This window comes from Phascolarctos cinereus, unplaced genomic scaffold, assembly GCF_003287225.1.
Source record: "Phascolarctos cinereus isolate Bilbo 61053 unplaced genomic scaffold, phaCin_HiC Scaffold_726;HRSCAF=1367, whole genome shotgun sequence".
Taxonomy (NCBI): Eukaryota; Metazoa; Chordata; class Mammalia; order Diprotodontia; family Phascolarctidae; genus Phascolarctos; species Phascolarctos cinereus.
The window spans coordinates 331,066,742-331,089,011 of record NW_027556098.1 but is presented as its reverse complement, the minus strand read 5'-3'; the positions used below and the strand labels follow the sequence as shown (position 1 = coordinate 331,089,011).

The window sequence follows — 22,270 nt, the reverse complement described above, 5'->3', positions numbered from 1 at the left end:
TTGTACCAGGAGGCAGGAGCCTGCCCCCTGCCATCAACTAGCTGCATGATCTCAACAGCAGCAAAAATAGCTTATATTTCCACAATGTTTCATGAAATGTTTTGTGAATCATTGCATAAATGGCACAAAAAGCCCACAAACTGCTGTGAGGTGAGTAGGCCAAGTCTTATCCCCATGTTACAAGTGAGGGACCTGCGGGGAGACAGATAAACTGCCCAATTCCAAGACTCAGAGTCAAGTGTGGTGACTCAGAATTGCGGCCCATCTCTCCACCACTTGCTGGCCATGTGACAGTGGTCCAATCAATTAACCTCTCCGAGCTTCAGTTTTCTCATCTGCAAAATGGGGATAATAATGCTTTAAATGTTTATCTCAATGTGTTATAACAAGAAAAGCACTTCATATGTGGTAAAATGCAATTAAGTGGTAGAATAATTAGCATCTATGAAGGTGTTATAAGACAATATGGACTTATGTGGGCCCTGGGAAGCCTTTATGGAGGAAATGGGACTTGAGCTGGGCTATGAAGAGAATGAGGACCACTTACACAAATGGAAAGCAGTTCCTTTTGTTGTTAAAGTTTAGGGGAGACAAGGAACCTGGGTTTGATTTGTCCCTGATTCTTCTTCCTCCCTTCTCCTGCCAGTCTGGACAAGAGAGATCAAAGGCAGATTCACTCTTTCCCCAGGACCAAAGGCATTGCCAGGGACTCTTCACACAATCCCCTGAGTCTCCAAGCCCTTCAAATTTAGCTGGGTCTGAGCAGCCTGCCCAGTGACTGAATTAGGTAAGAATTGTAGCATTGTTCCCACTTCAGCACCACAGCTGGACTTTTCCCAGCAGAGAGAATAGGCCTATTATTATCAACACCAACATTAGGTATCTGTTAGGACTTCCAGACTGAGGAGGGGGCTGCCCTAAGGAGGTTATGGCACTTCTTCCCTTAGGAATCTTTAAACAGGACAGAAGTCTGTTGACATGAACTGGGGCATGGTCCACGGCCTTTAAAAATCAACCTTTTCCAGTTCATAAGGGAATGAAGCCATCTGAGACTTTTTAAACTTTGTCCCACTCCCAAATCATGCCTTAAGGCCTCTGAAAAGTTAGATGGTGATTCTTCTAAGGAACTGGAGATGCTTAGCCTGGAGGAGACTTCTAGGGAAAACATGATCATTGTCTTCTAAGAATAATAATAATAACTCATGAAGCCATTTCACCCAAACCAGAAGATTTAGGGCTGGAAAGGACCTCAGAGGTGACTTAAATCAAACTCTTCATTTTATAGAGTAAAGGGAGCTCCAGAGTGGTGAAAAGACCTGCTCAGTTTCATATAGTTAGAAAGCGGCAAAGCTGGGATTCATACTTATGGTCTCTAACTCCCTAGCTAGCCTTCTTTATGCTCTTATGTGCTGGTCTGCTGTCTTTTGTTCCTTACCAACTTTGGTGTTGTAAAGGCTTCACATGTTAAGACAGGTTAGATATCAAACTCTATAAATCACAGGCAGACATGACCAAATCTGTCTGGAGCCCCTCGAAGAAAGATGACTGTCTGGAAAAGTCTGGGTGAACCCCAAATCTCCCACATCCAGCCTTTTCCTTCACCTATGAGAATTCTACAGCTCATTCTCCTTTGGACTTCCTTTATCAGCTAGTTCTCTCAACAGCTCTCTGACAAGTTGGATGCCTTTTGACTTTACCATATTCACTTGGAATGCCCACCACACACAGAGGAGAATCTGAGTTACTGAGTTGTTAAAGGAAAGTAGAATGACCTCTATAACTAAGTAGAGGTCTGCTAGGGAACTAACTGACTTCATTTGCCTTCTTAGCTCCACAGCTAATTTCATCCTCTTTGGTGATTCACTTTCTCCTTTGACAAAATTGGCAGGTGATATAGTGGGAAGGGAGAACATGAGAATCTATTAAGGGGGCTTTTAATCTGGGGACTGTGAACTTTTTAAAAAATAGCTTGATTCTGTATTTCAGTACAATATAATAGTTTTCCTTTGTGAGCCTATGTATTTTATTTTGCACTTTTAAAAAACTTCTTCTGAGAAGGCTCTGGTAGGCTTTACCAGATTGTTAAAGAGGTTCATGACAGAAAAAGGGAAAGAACTCTTGTATTATGATGTAAACTCATCGTGGGTGAGGATCATTTCATCCTTGGTATTTGTATCTCCAGTGACTACCATAGTATCTGGCACCCAGCAGACACTTCAGAAAGACTTGTTGACTGGCTAGTTGACTGGACACTGGACATAGACTCAGAGGACCAGCATGTAAGTCTCAGCTGTGATACTTTTGAACGTAACCTGTTGCTCCAAACTGGAGTTTGGAGCCCTGGGCTCAGTCTTGGCAGTGTGACAGTAACTAAGAATATTTTCTACAATTTGCCTGTGGTTCATGTCCCTAATCAATATCTCACTAGGAAAAATCAGAATTTAGCTGGTCTTGGGTTTCCAATCAACATTTAGACAGAATATTTATTCAGAACAGTAGCATAGGAGGTGCTAGCATTCCAGAATCCCTTTAATGAAGCAATAGGTATCTCGTATCACCTCAAGATAAATACCATTTCTTAACTTCTTTTCATTCCCCATAAAAGTTTGCATGCAGTCCCACTAAAACTCACAACACCATGAAGGGAGGTCTAGACAAAGCCCCAAGAGGGTGCATGTACTTGGATGAAGGGTCCTGTAGCAGGTGCATTTCTTCACCATGCACTGCTGCTACTGTTGTTGCTTCTATGATTATGATCTGTTGCCCTCAGCCCCAGATCCACAGCTCCCTGGGTCCCTACACAACACTAGTTAGCTTACAACATCTTTCACAGTTCTCTATAAAGAAAAGTAACTAGAATTATGGGAAATCAGGAAAAGACTTCCTGTGGAAGGTAGGGATTTAGCTGAGACTTGAAGGAAGCTAAGAGGTGGAAATGAAGAGGGAAAAAATTCCAGCCAGAGGAGAGATTTGAATCCATGTCTTTATGATTCCAGGGACAGCTTTCTACCCCCTATCTCAAAGGGCCTCTCTTTGTAAACATTCAAATGCTGCATGTACAATAAGGATGTGTGGTTTTGGCAGAGGGCATAGTTCTTCCATGAATGCAGATCACAACCTTCCTACAACTTAGCATATAAACTCTTAGTGTTTCTGGGGCGAAAGTATTTATTGTTGTTGTTTAGTCATGTCTGACTCTTCATGACCCCGTGGACCATAGCATGCCAATGCTGTGGTTGGGGTTATCCTTGGCAAAGATAATAGAGTGGCTTGTGACTTCCTTTTCGGATGTATTAAGGCAAACAGAGGTTAAATGACTTGCCCAGGGTCACACAGTTGGTAAGTGTCTGAGGCTGGAATTAAACTCAGGTTTTTCTGACTCCAGGCCCAACACCCTATCCACCGGGCCACCTAGATGCCTCAAAGTATTTATTACCCCGTGACTAACCTAGTGATGAGTCTATCTGAATTTAGCTGGGCTAGTCCTCAGACAACATACACACAATCCATCACCTTTACAGCTTAGTGGGACCTGCCAGAGTTTATATTCCACTAGTAAAGCCTTCAAGAAGTCTGGGTTACCTCCATACCAAAATGAGGCATTGGAGGAGGGTGTTAGCGGCAGAAAATACTATATAAATGTGAATTATTATCTTTAAGGTATTGGATTGGAACAGATAAACTTTGTTACAGGGTTCCCTACAATCAAATATGGCAAAAAAAATCTGAGGCAAAATGTCACATATAAAAATCAAATATTTTACAAACATAACTATATAATTAAATGTCATATATAAATTTAATAAAGGAACTTAGAAATCATCTAGACCAGGAGTTCTTAATTTTTTCATGTCATGTACCTCTTAGGCAGTTTGATGAAGCTTATGAACCATTCTCAGAATGTTTTTAATTGAATAAAATAAAATAACTAAGTTGACAAAGGAAACCAATTATAATGAAATAAGGATGCAATTTTTCCCGTCCAAGTTCATAGATTCCCTGAAATCTATCTGTAGACCCTTTGTGGGTGTGAGTTTGTGTACCCTAGATTAAGAACCCTTAATCAAGACTAATCCTCTTTTATAGATGAGAAAACTGACGCTAAGAAAAGTGAATGTTCATCCAAAGAGCACAAAGTTGGCTGTCAGGACTAGAACTCGGAGATCCTAACTTTTAGGGCACCATAATGTACCAAGCAGGTTAGAGTTTAAGAAAATATTTTTGTGAGAAAACATTTTTGTTTCAACTTCTGCTTTTAAACAGCAGGGACAAACTGTACAAAAGAACTCCTACAATGAATTATGCTAACTAGAAAACACTTAAGTATCTTTCTACCAAACTCCATTATTCCTTAATTCACTCTTATGCATTATCTTGGCCCGGCTTGTTTTTTCCTTTGTGAGACCAGTATTTTACTTTTTGACATTAATCTCAAAGCTCAAGTTGAACAAGAACAGGAACGAAAATGACTTATTATTAGAAGCTGCCTTCCAGTGTCTCTGATCTCTCAGACTCAGGTGTTAAGTATATATCACCTGGAGAAAAAATGGACCTTTGTATTAGGCTCCAAGTTTGGTATTCCATAAGAGAATAAATATTGAGAACAAAAAGATCCCAACAGGCTAGAACACAGCCAGATGGAATAAGAGAAACATAAAGCATTACAATTGGGTTTAATAGGCCAACTTTGGAAGTATAGAGATGGGGAGGCACAGAGAGATAGCAGTCATCTGAAAGAGATCTGGGACAGTGTGCTATGGAAGCCCCCAAAGCAAACCCGCCTCCTGCAAAAAGCATTTCCTGGTCCTCCTTAATCTTAGTGCCTTCTTTCTGAGACTACCTCAGATAGGTAGATATATAGATACACACACAGTTGTTTGCATGTTGTCTTCTCTGTTAGACTGTGAACTGTTTGAGGACAAGGATTGTTTGTTGCCTTTCTTTATATCCCAGAGTGTAACAAACATAGTGACTGGCACACAGTAGGTAGTTAATAAATGCAAGTTGATTGACTGATATGGTTGTAGATTACATTGAAAGGTACAGCATTCAAGACTAGGGAGTTGATAACTACTCTGTACTTTGCAAATGTTTGATCAAAACTGAAAGTATTCAACTTCAAAGTGGGCACCACATTTTAGGAAAAGAACTTACCAGGATGGAAAGTATTCAGAGACGGTCATACCGGAGGGCTAAAAGTCTTAAAAGTCATGTGCTGTGAGGGTTCTTTGAACTGTGAAATGTTCAGGCTGAAGTAAAAAAGACTTAGGGGATACCTAATGTCTCCAAGTATTTGAAGGGCTGTTACATGGGAGAGGGATTAAATTTGTCACCTTCAGTCCCAGCATTCAGAACCAGGATCTATGGGTAGAAATCTCAAAGAGGCAAATTTAAGCTTGATGTCAGAAAAACTTCCTAACTATCCAAGCTGTTAAAAAGTAGTTTGCCCTGCTTTGGGAGGAAGCGGGTGCCCCTTTGTTGGAAGTCTTCAAGGAACGGCTAGATGACTGCATATGTTGGGTATGCCGGAGAGGAAATTCTTATTCAGGTGTAATGGGGGTGAATTGGCGTATAAGGACCAGTCCTTGAACATATACAGTTATTCCCTGTTTGGTTCTGGTTCAAATGACCATCTGGAAATGTGGAGAGAGCCAGTTTCTAGCCATGTGGAACTGAGGGATTTGTACCATTTGATGATGAAAAGTCTTTTTTACTTGCCTATATAACCAAAAGAACTGATGATTTGGGGTTTGCTGAGCTGGAACTGTTTTAAAAAGGGATGTCATGTCTCTTCATGCTTTTCTTTTGTGGCTTTGAGTGAGGCAGGAATCCTTTGAGCTGCCTGCTTGAAAATCAGGTGTGGGAAGAGTAGGTCCCCTGTCTTCCATCCAGCCGTGGTGGCCATGAGCACATGGCTGCTTCTGTCTTTTTGTATATCTCCTTTCATGGTCTTAGTCGAGCGTATGTTCTGAGATGAAAGTATCTGAGTGTCCTTGTGAGTTTGGGAGACCTAAAGGTCCCATCAGAGGTCCCTTGTTAGTCTGAGCTGATCAAGGGCAGCAGCAGTGGTGATAGGAGCAGTAGTGATTGATGTCATCGGAAGCGGCCTCAGACTGTTGTGGAAAGCTAATCACCTGACAATGGCAGACTCCATGTGACACCTCACGGCAAAGAAGTGCCACTTATGGACTCTAAAAAGGGACCAATCCTCAGAACTCAAAAGAGAACTATATTTAGGCAGAACTTCATGAAGACTCAATGAAGAGACAGAAAAGGATTTCCAGAGCCAGAAGTAGGGAGATACCCCTTTGCCACATTTGTTCCCTATACATGTGCCTTACCACCATTGTATTTAACATTTATGCCCACTATCCTCATGGGCACTGTATTGGTGAGACAGTGTTTTCAAGGTTTTAGGGAGAACGTTTTTGTAACAACTATTCTTACTAAACTTTTGCCTCAGTGCCTAGATCTCTCCCTCTCTTAGGAACTCAAGCTTGAAGTTTGATTCTGACTAAGGGGAGCACTCCAAACAAGCTACTATGTAACACAGTAGGTTTTACACACACACACACACACACACACACACACACACACACACACACACACACACATATATGTATTCATCTTAGGTAGATAAAGGATTAGATGGCCCCTGTGGTCCCTTCCACATGTGAAAGTCTATGTTTCTGTGACTATTTTGCTTCTTTAAAAAAAAATCATTTTTTTAAACATTCATTAAATGTGAAAAAAAACAGGAAAGAATCCTTTCATGCTACATATACATTACATGATAATTTTGCGTAATTATTTTTTCAGTGGATACTCACTTTTGTCCTTCCTTTCAAAGAGATCTTATTTTAGGGATTAGGCCTTTATAAGAACTGGTACAATAATTAAAATTATAGAGGGCAGAGCATTGTACCCACATGTGATAGACATAACCTTATTTCGTCTTACAACCACAGGCCTTGAGAGCTGGGTCCTTAGAGATCCACATCTTCATTTCAGGAGGAAACTGGGGCCCAGAAAGGTTAAGTGATTGTTTAAGGTCAGTTTTATACAGCCATTTAGTGGCACAGTCAAGACTAGAACCCATTTTTTTTTTCTATCAGTCCTGTGCTTTTTTAATGTAACCATTAACTTTCCTTTTCTTTACCTTCAACCATGTAACCATAGAAAACATTATATTTTAAAAATATAATGTGGTCTAAGCTGTAACAGATTATCTCTTGGACAGATGAATTCTTTTTCCTGACAGATAAGTCTGTTACCAGGAAAACAAAATTTGTTATTACATCAAATAAAACTGTTACAAAGTCAATTAGGAAGCAGTAGAGCATGCTTGTTATAGTTTAATGAGACTGCAGCCAATGAAGCGCTGGGTCAGCAGCAGCTAAGTTGGCCACAGCGGATACCTAGCTTCAGGAAGGAATCACGCATGAATCACACCGACCCTGGGAAGGTTCCTTTCCTTGATCTCCAAAAAAACACCGAGAAAGCAAATTGGTTCCCCTCTCATCAGCTGTTCCCTAAAACAGCTGCCCTGTTGACTGTTCCATTGATTTTTTCAGTATCCTATTGCCTTTAACAGTTGTCTGATAGTCTAATTTTTGTGTGATGAGGGCAGAGTCAAAGTATACTCTGGGCACAGTGGAGGAAAGGAGTCAGAAGGAAATAGCTGAATAGAAAGCAATAAGGCAGAAAAATGAATTGATTCTTACCCTGTAGGGATTTCTGGGGGTTTGGAATGCTCCTATAAAAAGTGAAGTCTGATGTACCTCCCAAGTTAGTTTGTGGAGGAAGAATGTTGCCTTCTTGGGAAGTTTAGTGCAGGCTGGAAGAGGGGAAATACTGGCCTGAGAGTCCCATGACCCAAGTTGGTAGTCCCAGTTCTGCCACTAACTGATTTTACGAAAGCCAACTGCTTAACCATTTGGTGGCCTCAATTTTTAATGTTATTTTCCTCCATGTGCAATTTGTTTCAGCAAAATGGAGGCACTCACTATCTCTTGATCCCTTTGGTTGAGGGTGGAAAGAGCATCAGCTTTGGAGTCAGGGGGCATGGGTTCAAATGAACCTCAGACACTTACGTGACCATGGGCAAGTCAGTTAACTTTCTTAGGCCTCAATTTCCTCATCTCTAAAATGAGGCAGTTGAACTAGAAGCCATTTCTAGAGGTGTCAAACATGTGGCCCCTAGACACAGGCCACAACAATCCCAAGTGAGGCTCAAACCTGATTAAAATGTAATTGGAAAATATTTAACAAAATAAATAAAATACTATAAAACATTGATAATGATAATATGTGGTTTTTGAAGTCAATGCAGGGATTCTTATGTCTTATTTTGTAGCCCCCTTTCTATTTGAATTTTTCACCAGTGAAGTAGATGGTTTTTGAAGTCCCTTCCAGCTCTCTGTATATAATCTTCTCCTGCCTCAGGACCTTTGCTTGTGCCATCTTCCAGTTATTTAGTTATCCCATCCTGATGTTTTTTAGATCTTACTAATGTGGCTCCTATCTCCACCAGTAAATCTCACAACTCATCAATACCTTTTCATCCTGTGTGGTCTAGTGGATAGAGCGTAGGAGTCTGGGATAGTTGATAGGATGTCCGCTTGAGTCAGGAAGACTTGAGCTTGAAACTGACCTCAGGCATTTATTAGCTTTTGACACTGGTCAAGAAACTTACTCTATAACCACTCATAAGGATTTGGCTTGATCATCCACACAGATTATGACATGCAGTTGGATGGACAATCCATAGAGCTTGTTTATCATTCTACACAGGAATAGATAATAAAGAGACAATGAATCAGACTCAGAATTGGACAGTAAGTGCTTAATAAATACTTGTTGATTTGACAATGTTTCTTGACACTTGCCCCAAGCATCAGAATTGCTAGTTATGGTTCTTGAGTACTGTATTAAATGCCCTATCTATTTGGTATTACAACACATCTCAAACAGCAAGCCTGGAAAGTGCTGTGTTTTTTAAACTGAATCTGTGATTTTATTGACATAGGTAAGTGCTTTCTCTATATCATATATTTACTTTGAGTAAATAAAATTGATATGTTATGCAGCACCACAGATAGCATGTCTTTGTGGGTAAAAGACCTTTGTAAGCACAGATTTTAAAAATTATTTAGCAGCTACAACGAACAATTGATAGAAGGCTGGGCCTGGAATCAGGAAGATCTGAGGTTCAAATCTGGCCTCAGTCACTAATTTTTTGACCCTAGGCAAGTCACTTAACCTCTCTGCCTCAGTTTCCTTTCCCTTAAAATGGGGATAGTAATATCAAGTACTTATAACATAGTTGGCATTTAATAAACTCTTATTCCCTTTTCCTCCAACAATCTCTTTTATACAGAATAGTGTAAAGTACAGTGAATGATCTGTCTAGTGATTAGCTTAGACCAAGCCATTACTACCCATGTGATCTTGGGACCTAGTGTTCTACTTTGGTCATGGGGGTGTAGGTGGTTTTGAGTTGTCAAAGGCCATGGCAGCGCAGTATAAGCTCTGGTAGGTCCTATCAAGCTAGAAAGGCTTTGGACTCTGTCATTGCAATACAAGGATCAGTCTAATTAAATTCCCTACCTCTGTGCCCTTGGGTGCTTAAGATCTCCTGGCCAGCTTACTGGAAAATGAAGGATTTTATCTTCTGATGCCCTGCACAGATCCAAGTCCAGGATCCAACTCTGATACATCAAGCGATCAGTGATTCATTAGAGTCAATGAATCCATCACTGAAGCAGCTCTCAAGGCCTTTATACCTTGGCAAAAGGTCTTTATGAGCTGCTATGTATCAGCTGTTCATCATCCTAATGACGAGCTTCTTTGAGTTAAGTTAGGTTGGGCTTTCAGCTAGGACTTCATCATAGAGCTAGATAATGAGAGAGCTTGGCCTCAAGCTCAGATCCCCTGACTTTTGAGACCGTACCTTTTCTTCTATGTGATCGATCTAGAAACAAGTACTGATCACAATGACATGAATTTAGAGCTGAAAGTAACCATGTAATCCAACCCCCTTGCTGAGGAAATCAAAGCTCAGAGAAGGGAAAGGACTCACCCAAAGTCAGACGGCTGGGTCATAATTCAAACCCAGGTCCTCTGACTCTAAACACAGTGCTCTTTCCACTACACAGTCCAAGAAGACCCAGAAACAGCCCCCACTTTTCAGAATTTCACATTGGCAAAGACCCCGCCATTCAGTGACTCTCAGACAGGTGATGACGTTGAACACTTGCCTCTGAACTCCACAGCCAAGCCAAAACTTTTGGAAAAGCCCCTCTTGTCCATTGTTGATAATGATAATAGGTAATTTAATACATTGTCTTTTATTGATCCTCGCAACAAACCTGTAGGTAGGGCAAATAGGGTCATCCATTTTTACAGATAAGAAAACTGGGGGTCAAAGGTTACATAGGATCACAATGTGAGGTGCTAAGTGTTAGGGATCTAAATACAAGAAAACAAGCGGGTCTGGAGTTTACATTCCTATAGGGGAAAAAAAACCCATAAAATTTGGGAGGGCTGAGACTGCTGAAAAGTTGGAGCAGTCAAGAGAGTGAGTTGAATCGAGAAGGATATGAGCATGACTAGGACTCCTCAAGAAACAGGAATCCAAGCCAGAGACTCACCAATCAGACTGAGCCGGCCCCTTTGGGGGAGTCCAGGTGAGTGAGGCCGCGGAGGTGGAACAGCGCCAGAATTTGTGTTTGCAGTTAAGGCCTCAGAAGTGTTCAGTGACTTGCCCATTGTAACTCCGTCTGGAGTTCTGACCACCACTATTCTCCTTTTCTGAGGAAGCCATTTGAAGCAACTGCGAGCAAGGTTTGACAGTTCACTTACTTCCTTGAGGAGTAACAAATAGAGTTAGACAGTAAATGTATTGATTGCCCGTCATTTCGGAATCACCCCGCGACAGGAACAAGGGGAGCAGATACACTTTGTTACAGAAAAGCTAGTTTTTTGGGCTAGGAATTACTTAGGCTAATATGATTTGGAGCTGTAGGCTCCTTAGAGATCATCCAAACCCTTCATTTTACTAAGAAAAATGAATCCTAGAGAGCTTAGGAAGTGCCTTGCTCTGGGTCACAGGGTGATCCCACATTCCTTTCCCCATGTCAAGTAAATTCCTTCCCGAATAATTCTCTCAGCACAGAGTAGCACAATGGAAAGACGTACTAGCTTTGGTGATTGAGGTTCTGACCACCTGGAGACAAGTGCAGAGAATCCCAGAGCCAGAACTCCCTGGAGAGTCCTCCACGAGGCTGCCGAACCCTCTCCGTGTGCTCAGTGTGGGCTGGTGGGGGCTTATGCGGTTAACCATGAGCTAATCCGCAGGAGCGGAAAAACGAACTGGTGACTTTTAATGAAACTTCAGGCTCGGGTCCCCAGGGGTCGGCCCTGATTCCTAACACCTTTAGCCCAGCCTCGCGTCTTTCCTCTCCCAGGTGCGGCGGGCACCTCTAGTCCCCGTCCTGACTCAGGGTTCGGAAGCTGCGCCAGCTCCCAGCATGGCTTAGAGGCTGGGCCAGAGGCACGGGGAGATCTGTTCGAGGAGGTGGCTCCGGGACTGCGGCTGCAGAGCTCAGGCTCCTAGACAGCCGCACTGAGCAGGTGGAGAGGGGCCGGGGCCATCCGGCCTCTGTCAAGCCTGGAAGTCGAGGATTTGCTGCGCTTGGGCGGTGCACCTCACGTGGAGTCAGATCACGCCTGCCTACTCCACGCCCCCCTCGCCTTGCCCGACTTGGCCCAGGGAGGGGGAACCCGGAGGAGAAAGAGGAGTGGGGGAGGGGGAACCGGCTTCTCAGAACGCCGTGAGGGGAAGGGATGGGGGACTGTGAGCGTTTATTGGGTTGCCCCCGACCATACTGAGGTGCAGCTGCGCCCACCCCACTGTGAAGGGGGCCTCTGGTTCCTGGGACTCGCTGGCCAGCGGGAGCAACCCAGGGCTGTCATTGGCAATCTCAGGATCTGCTTCCTGGGTTTGCTTTCGTTTTGCCGGGGGCTTCTCCTTTCTCCTCCTTCCCCTGCTCCGCACCCCCGCTTCCATCCACACCAGCTTCCCCCCTCGAGGCAAATACACGGAGGCTACGCGCGTGCTCCGGGGCGCTGGGCGGAGGGCGGCTTCTCAGGTGAATACGAAAAGGGAGGGTAGCGGGGAAAGGGGTGAGAGGTGTTTGTTGCAGGTTGGGGACCGAGTGTGAAGGTAAACAGGGAGGGGGTGGAGAACTGATGCGATGGATCCCCTCGTGACACCCCACTTCCATCCTTTTTCCGGCTCGTAAGACTGCCCTCCTCCACCCTTGCCAGGTGCGAGCATGCGTTCACCGCGAGCTCGGGGTCGAGGTCACTCGTGGGGACTTCATAACCTCCCAGTCCCTGATATTATCTTCTCGCCTCGTCCCCAACATTCAGGTTTCGCGGGAAAGGATGAGTTCTCTCTTCAGCCAGGGAGCCCGGGTGGCTCTTCAGGGCAGGGCCGGCTGCGCCCTCCTGCTCCGGGCTCCCCCTTTGACAGGCACTCAGCTGGTCCGGGTCAGCAGCAGCTCCGGGCCCGCTGGGTCCCATCATGTGCCCTTGGCCTTGAAGAAGCGGGGCTACGACGTCACCAGGAACCCTCATCTCAACAAGGTACCGGAGGGAGAGTGGTGGGGGGGCGGTGATCTGAACACTAAACGGCGGATGGGGCTGGTTGCCCCTGACTCGTAGTATACCGGCCAATTATTGCCCTTATTGCGAGACCCTGAACTTCTCTTCTGTCCCCTTGCACAAGAATCCAGCCTCAGTATCGGACTGTTTTCCTCGTGTGCCTTGTCAGTTGTTATCAGGGCATGACTGTGACTTGATTGGCTGTGTTTAAAAAAAAAAGCCTCATAAATAACGGCTGCTCGGGTGCCTTAGATATGAGGCAGCATGGTGTGAAAAGATTGGGCGTCAGAGCAATTGTACTCCATTGCGACTCTACTCCTGATAAGCTGATAGGATGTAGTAGTCTTAGTTATCATCTAGCCTAATCCTTTTATTTTACAGAAGAAACTGAGGTCCAGAGATGTGGGGATATGAAGTGATTTGGCCAGGATTACATATGTAGTTAAGTAGCAGAGCTGAGATTTCAAACCTAGGTTACTTGGTTATTTATGTGATTTTAAGCAACTTATTTCACTCCATTTATCTACAAAATGAAGGGGTTGGTCTAGAAGTCTTTTAGAGCCCCTTCCAGTTCTAAATCCTGTGACTGATTCGGTAAATGTTAGCCCCGATTGTCACTCAGAGGCTTGGGTCAGAGCTTTGCCTATGATTGTGTGTCCTTGGACAGATCATTTGGATCTCTCTGAGCCTAAGTATCCTCATCTCCAAGAAAGGAAACAGTAATACCTATATTTGTAATATCTATATTATTTGTAACCTATATCTGTCTTTGGGCAGATCAAATGAGATTTCACATGTGGAAAAGCAGTTTGATAATTGCACAATACTATAGAAATGGAAGATAGGTCTTCGTATTGAAAGGTGGTAAGAGAAGAGAGTTGGCACAGTGGATAGAGCCTGGCTTGGAGTCAGGAAGACTATCTTCCTGAGTTCAAATCTGTCCTCAGACACTTAACTAACTGTGTGATCCTAGAAAAGTCACTTAACCCTGTTTGCCTCGGTTTCATGACCTGTTCAAGAAGCTGGTGAAGGAAATGGCAAACCACTCTAGTATCTCTGCCAAGAAAACCCCAAAATGGGGTCATGAAGAGTTGGACACAACTGAACAACAACAACATCAAAAGGAAAGAGAATTTAATTTTGGAGCTAGAAGGGACCTTGATGATCAGCTAGTTCAGAAAGTCCTCATGAAACTCGCAAGTGAGCTCCAAACCAGATAATTAGAAAGTATTTTAAAAAATAAAATAAAAATACAGTACCTGTTTCTATTTGAGTTTGACACCACTGATCTAGTCCAATACTATTCATTTTTACATCTGAGGAAACTGAGGCCCAGAGAAGGGAAGTGACTTGCCCAAAGGTATGCAACCAGTTAGGGGACAAATAGAAGAACTCTGGTCTTGTGATACCCAGTTAGCACTCTGCTCCTATTTTTTTTTTTTGCCTAACCTATTCTCACTCATACGTTTATTTCTGGAAGTCCTGTTAACTACTGGACCTTGGAAGAGTGGATGGTGAGTATTCTGATAGAAAATGATTTTGGCTAATAGTCAGGGGATCTGAGTTCTTGTATTAACCTTTCACCGGTTGTCATATAACCTTGAATTAGTGCTTAACCTGCAAAGCTTCTGGTGAGGCAGTGTAGAGTTATGGAAAATGCCTTGGACTTGGAGTAAGAAGGCGAGTTTGGATGCTGCCTGACTTGGATCGATTCTAGAACCAAGGGCTTGCTGCATTCTGCAACTTTCAGTATGTAGTTTACTCTTTTCTTCTCTTTTAACAAAGTTTAACAAATTAGTCCATTTTGGGGAAGGTTTGGCATCAAATAAGCATGCTAATTTTTTTCCTTGTTTGCAGAAGAAAACTTATTAATCAAAACAAAACAGCTCTTCACTATGCACATGATGTGACCATGTCATCTTTAAAAATTTGTAATTTATTTTTAACTTGATTTCCATATTCTCTTCCTCAAATCCTTCTCCCACCAGTTAAGAATGATACCCCTTATACATGTGAAGTCATTATATATGTGAAGTCATGTAAAACACATTTCTATATTAGCCATGTTACAAAAGTAAAAAGCAAGAAAAAATAAAGTGAGAAAATTGTACTTCAATCTGCACTCAGAGTTTATCAGTTCTCTCTCTGAAGGGGAAGAACATTTTTCATCATAAGTCCTTTGGAATTGTCTTGGATCATTGTCTTGATCAGAGTAGGCAATGTGGCCATATCATTGTGGAAGTATTCCTCCTAATGGAAACTCCTTGTTTTTTTAATTCTTGTTGAGGTCATTATCACATAACTTACTTAAAAGTTCTTGTGGCTATTATGACTTCTTTCGAATCAAGTTTATGTTACCATCCTACTCAAAGGTTCATAATAATTTATAAAATAAAAAAGGTAGTGGAGATTTCCTTAGTGGGGATTATTATAAATTTAAGTCACTGTTTGAGCAAGTGCTTAAACTGAACCAATTTCCTTATCAATAAAATGAGGTTAATGAGACTTGAACTATTTCACAGGAGTGTTGTTAAAAGGATCAAGTGAAGGTGAAAGCTCTTTGAAATGTAAAAAGGACCATATAAGTTCTTACTTATTTATGCTGTTCTTATCCCTAATTGTATATATGCCTGTCATGAGCTGCAATAATGGACAGATCTTTCTTACCCTTTCCCATCCCTTTTCCCACTTGAAAACCTAAAAGGAATCTTCACAAACTGCCAGCCTGTGACTGAATGATGTTTAACTAGAGCTTTTGGTCATCATGTCTGTATTTGACCTGGAGATACATGAGTTGTGGACTACTAACTTTACTTTCTTATGAATTGTTAATAGAATAAATGAATGGATCAAAAGTCTGTATTTTCCCCAGAGTTGTGGTCTCTTTAAAGCATCCTTAGTCCCTATGTTTCTCTGGCTATGGCAAGTCTTCCCCCACCCCTAAACTGGAAATAGAGCTTTATTTGTTAAAACAATGTTTTCATCACATCTTCCTGATTAAGTAACTACTTTGATTTTCCCTGAGTTCTCTTGATCATTAAGGAGGAGTAGAAAGTGCTGAGAATGCCAACATGGGGATGTGTATTTTTAGGGGCTACTCAGGGTGGATCCTGAAGGCTATGAAAGCATTGTTGGCTGGCCTACCTACTTTCTTTAAGTAGGGCTACACGGTCTCAGTAAGTGGTCTAGTGCTGACCTCCTGATCATTTTGTTGGAAATAGACCAAGTTAGTCTTAGAAATCAGCCAAGTAATTGATGGCCTCTGCATTAGGATAGACTGAGGGAACTGGGGCTTCCAAGGCTTCCTTCAGGTCCCAGATAAAATCCCGCATTCTGCAGAAGAGAGTGTCTCCAGTTTATCCTGTCTACATGTGGTTGGTGCATAGTCATTTGCATTTTGTCTCCCCCATTAGACTGTGAGCTCCTTGAGGTCAGGGACCATGTTTTTTACTTTCTTTTTATCTTCAGTACTTATTGAAGTGCCTAACATACAGTAGGTGCTTAACAAATGCTTGCTGATTTGACTTGTTCAGCTCTGAGAAAAGGAGGCCAGGCAGAGAGGCAAATGTGAAACATGGGAAAAACATGAGAGGTTTTGAAACATATGATATGGATCATCTGGTTTGACAATCTACCTAGGTCAGAAAGAGAGGTGTGGAAGTTTAATTGGCCTTCTCCCTATTCCTCCTGTTTCTATGCCTTTGCCCAGGCTGTCCCTCATACTGGACATATACATCCTCCTTACCTCTGGCTAGTTTGTCCAAACCTTAGCTTAAGTTCTCCCAGAAGAAGCCTTTTGCTCATTCCACCCCATTTTCCCCACCAGGAGGTGGCACAGTGGATAGTACATCGGGTCTGGAGTCAAGAAACCCTGAGTTCAAATCCAGGATCAGATAATTAATAGTGTGTGACTTTGGGAAAATCACTTAACCTCTGTCTGCTTCAGTTTCCTCAATCATAAAATGGAAGGTAGAGGTTTTTTTTTTTGAGAGACAATCATGGTTAAGTGACCCTGGGGTCATACAGCTAGTAAATGTCAGAGGTTGCATTTGGACTCAGGTCCTCCTGACTCTAGGACCGGTGCACTATCCACTGTGCTACCTACCTGCCCCCAACCATAAAATAGAAATAATAAAACACCTACCTCCCAGAGTTGTTGTGAGGATCAAATGAGATAACATTTATAAAGGCACTTAGCACAGTGAGTAGCACAGAGCAGGCACTTAATAAATGCTTATTTTCTTCCTTCCTACTACCTGCTAGTGCCTCCCTTCCCCCAAATTACTATATATACATATGTGTGTTCGAATTTCTGTGTTTATATATATACACACATACACACATAGATGGGTATACATATTATATACTTACATATGTGCACATGTTATCTCCCCCTATAGTGAATATTTGAATTTTGCCTTTGTATCCCCAGCATCTCACACAATATTTGGTACATAGTAAGTGCTTGATGCTTGCTGGCCAACTGAATTTCCAGTGAGTAAGAAACTATTGTTAGAGGAAATGGATGATTTGAGGAGTTGTAGATTACAAAGACCATAGTGCAGTTAGGAACTTTATAAATTGTGGAAGGAAAAACTCGGTACTGTTTGACATAATTCTGTTAGAAATAAATGTATTAACCTTCCCCTCTCCCTAACTCCTCTGCTACTGGCAAGGGCACCACCAGTCACCCAGGCTCCCAACCCAGATTTCATGCTTGACTCCTCACTCTCTGTCACCCTCCATATCCAATCAATCACCAAGTTATGTAGTTTTACCTTTGTAGCAACTGTATTACATGCCCCCTTCTTTCATCTGTTGCTGCTACCATGCTGGTGCAGGAAGGCACTCATCACCTCATGCCTGGGCTATAGCAATAGCCTGCTGATTGGTCTGCCTGCCACTAGTCTCTCCCCATTGCAGTACACTCTCCATTTAGCTGTCAATGTGATCTTTCTGAAGTATGGATATGACCATTTCACCCCCATTTCTACCCCATCCCATCCTCACTCAATAAACTCTAGTGGCTCTCAATTACCTTAAGGACCAAATATAAAATGCTTTGCTTGGCATTCAAAGCCCTTCACAATTTGCCCCTACCTTTCCAGTTTTCTTACATCTTACTCATTGTCACATACTCTTTGGTTCATCCAGTAGCCTTTATGTTCCTCAGGGAATACTCCATCTCTCCAGACTCCAGGCATTTCCAATGGCCAAGTCAGCCAAAATCTTCCCTTTTACAAGAAGCCTTTCTTGATCCTCCTTAAAGCTAGTGCCTTCCCTCTGAGATTATCTCCAATTTATCCTGTATATAACTTGTTTGTATGTGTTTGTTTGCATATATTGTTTCTCCCATTAGGCTCTAAGCTTCCAGAGGGAATTTTTTTTGGCTTTTCTTTGTATCTCCAGCACTTAGCATAGTATCTGGTACATTGTAGGCTCTTAATAAATTTATTAACTGACTGAATTAAATTCTAAGCATCTCATCATAGAGAGAGAAATCCCCAAAGGAATTTCCTCATGCCTTTAAAAAAAACTTTCTGATTTATGCCATTTTAATGTATGATTTATAGGGTTTAAGAACAAAAACAGAATTCTGTAGTCAGGATTAAACAAGAGCATAAAGTTTAGGTTGGAGTGTTTTATTTGTCTAAAAAGAATTATAGCAACTTATTTTTGGCATACTTGGAGAATTATTTTACTAAAATAATTAGTCTCTCTTTTAACATCTCCCTCTAAGGATCCCCTTTTCAACTTGGTCAAAGGCAAACTCAAAAAGGGCTTCTCTTAATTGAATTAAACAAAGCCATTCTTGTTCTTAGTCTGATCATTACTCAAGTCAGTTTTAGGGAGGATTCCCTCCTAAATTGATCAGGCTTTTCCCTTTAGAAACTGGTTAGGCTTTCCATAAAAAGTAAGGCTTCTCTTTCAAATTAAACCAAGGATTTCAGCTTAAGAGTACTGGCCTAATATGGTTGTTTCGTATTGCTACCTGAAAGAGGCAAGGAGGAGAGGGGCAGGATTGGAAGGTTTTAATATTCCTCTACAAAGTGAAATCTGTAAATATATGGACCTGAGACATCATTTAGTTCCTGAGTATCCAAAATGTGGCCCATGCAACCCTGAAGTTTGACTTGCCCTTCCTTCCTTCCTTCCTTCCTTCCTTCCTTCCTTCCTTCCTTCCTTCCTTCCTTCCTTCCTTCCTTCCTTCCTTCCTTCCTTCCTTCCTTCCTTCCTTCCTTCCTTCCTTCCTTCCTTCCTTCCTTCCTTCCTTCCTTCCTTCTTTTGGTGTTAGAGCACATCAGTTTAGTAATTGAATGAGCATGTAAAGACTTGGTAGCCAGACATCTTATAGTGGCCACACATCTGAAGCTACACTGGAATTTACCTTATTCCTCTTAAAATCAATTGTGATTTATTACACTTCCATGTATCGCTAATATTCGCTTTGCTTGAAAGAGCTGATGTTTATAGTTACTAGAATTTATATATTATCTCTCTTTCCAGATTTACCTCTGGTTGGTACATGGTAAATATTTGGTATTGATTTCTTGATCTATATTATTTGTACTGAGAGGGAGCATGTCATAGTGGATGGGGCCTGGGAATTAAGAAAGTTTGGATTCAAGTCTTGCTTCTGACTCATACTGGCTGAGTGACTCTGGGCAAGTCACTTCACCCCTTAGTGCTCTAGGCAACTGTAACACTAGAAGTTTCAGAGCAGGGAATGATCTGCATTGGTAAAGGGAATTTCCTCATCAGGAATTCCTTGTACTAGTGAAATCATAGTTCCAGCAAAGAAGAAAAATTCACCTTTTTCCCCATGAGATAAGAAAGCATGTATCACCCATGTTTTACAAAGAGAATAACTGAGATATGAAAACTTTCAGTGATTTATCATGGCCAATATCCCTCTGATTTATTTTCACTAATTTCTCCACCAAGCTTCTATCCATACTGATGCCTTATTGTGGTATGGAGGTGACTGTGGCTTCTCAAAGAATATAGAGCATAAGCTCTGGCAGGTCTTGCTCAATTGGATAATATCAATATAGACTTTGAGTCTCTGTATTCAAAGCTCTTCATGGTTTGGCCCCATTGTTTCCAGCCTTATCTTCAAATATACCACTTCACAAACTTAAGTTAGAGGAAAAACTGTACAATTCTCCCTCCACAAAGCCTTCCTTGATCTGACCTTTTGGTAAGGAACTTTCCCATCTGGCCTCGTGTAATACTCCTCTCCACCAGTTTTCTGTAATATTGTATATTATAGCTGTCTATGTTAGAATCTCATCTGCCTACTAGATCCTAAGCTTTTCAGAGTCGGGGACTGTGTCCTGTCTAAGCTTTGTATTTGTCCCAGTACCTAGCATAGTCCTCTGTACACAGAAGATCCTACATAAATATCTGTTGGATGAAGGGAAAGCACAGATGTGGGGAGAAGTATTGAACATTTCACAGTTAAGCCCTAGTTCTCTCTGCTTGGTTGTGTGCAAAGATTTTTCAGAACTTGGAGATCATGGACTCACTGCACTGGACCCCAGATCTTCCTGTCATATGTTAAAGTTCTTTTGTGAAAGCAGTCTGTTCCTTCCTGCACAGAGTGTGCTATCCTTCAGAATGCTCCATCCTCTGTCATCACCATGCACATGACCTATCGTGAAATGGTGCTACCCCCACACCCATTGTACTCAAGCACTTCTGCCTCTGTTTTGTTTGTCTCTGGAGTCTGGTGTTCAGAAAAAGGATGAATGGAGAGGATGCCCTGTCTGATGACTATTTACGGATCAGTGCATTTCATTCATGGCTCCCTGAATTCCTCTGGGACTCTTAGAAATGCACATGGCTTCCCCAGGAGAGAGCCTTTTTGCATGGGGCTCATTAGTTTAGCTGAATGAACATGTAAAGACTTGGTGGCCAGCCGTTCAATGCTGGCTGAACATCTGAGGCTACACAGGAATCCTCCTTATTCCTTCTAAGAGCAATTGTGATTTATTGCACTCTATAACATTTGGGATTCATCTCTGTATAAAGCATGCCTAAAATTTTTTTTTGTTCAGTGCCAGTTTGGAACTCAGTTGTGTTATCCTGTTTCCTTTTGGGGCATCTGTCATCACCGACTTGGCTCTCAGATCACTCTGAAGACGATCGATGATTTGAAGCCAACAAAATGAGAAGTTCATCAGAGCTTGTCATCCCTGAAGGCAGATAACTTAATATGCTTTCCTAAAGTCTGTGTGTCAGATGTGATGGTAGTATTGGGCCTCCCTGATTGAAAGAGAAGGGACAAATTATTAAGTAAATACTTGTCCTGTAATCATCAAATTTGCATTTGTCTCAGCCTCTTTGTGGAGTCACTCAGGAAGGCAAAAGCCAAGCACAATTGAAATATTTTAAGGACAAATTGGTATAGACAAATCAGATTTAATCCCTCCTGGATGATTATTACTACAGTTTCCAGATATGGAAAAGCTTGTCTATGTGGCTATACGATTAGACTGAGTAAAACTCAGAAGGAACTACTACTCAGTGGTACTAAGAAGACAGAAGTCAAAGAAAGCATGCATTCTTTATCAGCTCAACTGATTTTCACCACAACCCTTACAGGTTGTGAGGGAGAGAGGAACATAGGCAGGTATTCTTATTTTACAGATGAAGAAATTGAGGTTCAATGGAATCAATCAAATCATTTGTTAATTCAGCAACTGTTTCTTAAGCACTCTATTCAAAACACTTTGCTAGATGCTGAGAGACATACAGAGATAATTAAGAAACAGCCCTCCTTACGGAATTTAAGAATCATAGATTGGTGGAGGCAAGGATGACTTTAGCAGTGATTTTGTTTTGTGCTTCTACTTTATAAAGAATGAAACTAGAGTCCAGAGAAATGCCTTACCAGAGTACATATAACTATTAATGACAGAACAGGGGTAGAGCTAAGTACTTTAGATTCACATAGTTCAGTGCTCTTTGGCCTGTGGTTAGCTAGGTAAGGGTCCCATACCTTCCCTGGGAGAGGAAAGAGGATACAAGAAAGTTAGAATCATTAACATTTGGTGCTATCTTTATCCTAATAGTGGCATCAGAGACAATGAGGAGAAAAAGAAGGTGGAAAAATATTCTTCTATTAAAGTCTTTTTCTGATGCTTCATTTGAATGTGTGGAAGTGGCCCTGGCTTCTCAAACACTATGCCAGGATAATCCAAATTCTTAACAGCCTAGAAAAGCTTTGCATATAAACCAGCTTTATGATTCCCTGCCCTCTCTCCAGCAGCAGCAACTCAGAAAGACTGTCCACCAAAATGGAGAGGAATTTGAATCTGTTTTGGTGAAATGAGTAACCCATGCCGGTGAAGTCTCAAATCCTTGAAATTCGGAAATAATCAATGAAGTGTTTTTTAATGGTTTAATCATCCACAATGGAAAAACAAAGTGGATGAAAAACATTTCCCAGATGTTGTTATACAGCTGAATGGGCAGCCCATCAATTTAGTCCATCTATATCTACCTATTCATAGATACATACAAATATCCCTGGATGCGTAGACAATGACATCTAAGAATTGGCTAGTAGAAGAGGAGTCTGGATAATGATTTTGAA

The 22,270-nt window shown here is 41.8% G+C and overlaps 1 protein-coding gene across 1 annotated transcript in view; it reads left to right on the top strand.

Annotated features, from left to right (window-relative positions):
* The first annotated feature begins 12,312 nt into the window (after positions 1-12,312).
* The window catches only part of ME3 (malic enzyme 3), a 310,871-nt gene continuing 300,913 nt past the window's right edge, over positions 12,313-22,270 (top strand). The window contains 1 exon segment of the mRNA XM_020993762.2: positions 12,313-12,651. Coding sequence (XP_020849421.1) covers positions 12,451-12,651 — 201 coding nt within the window. The 5' untranslated portion in view covers positions 12,313-12,450.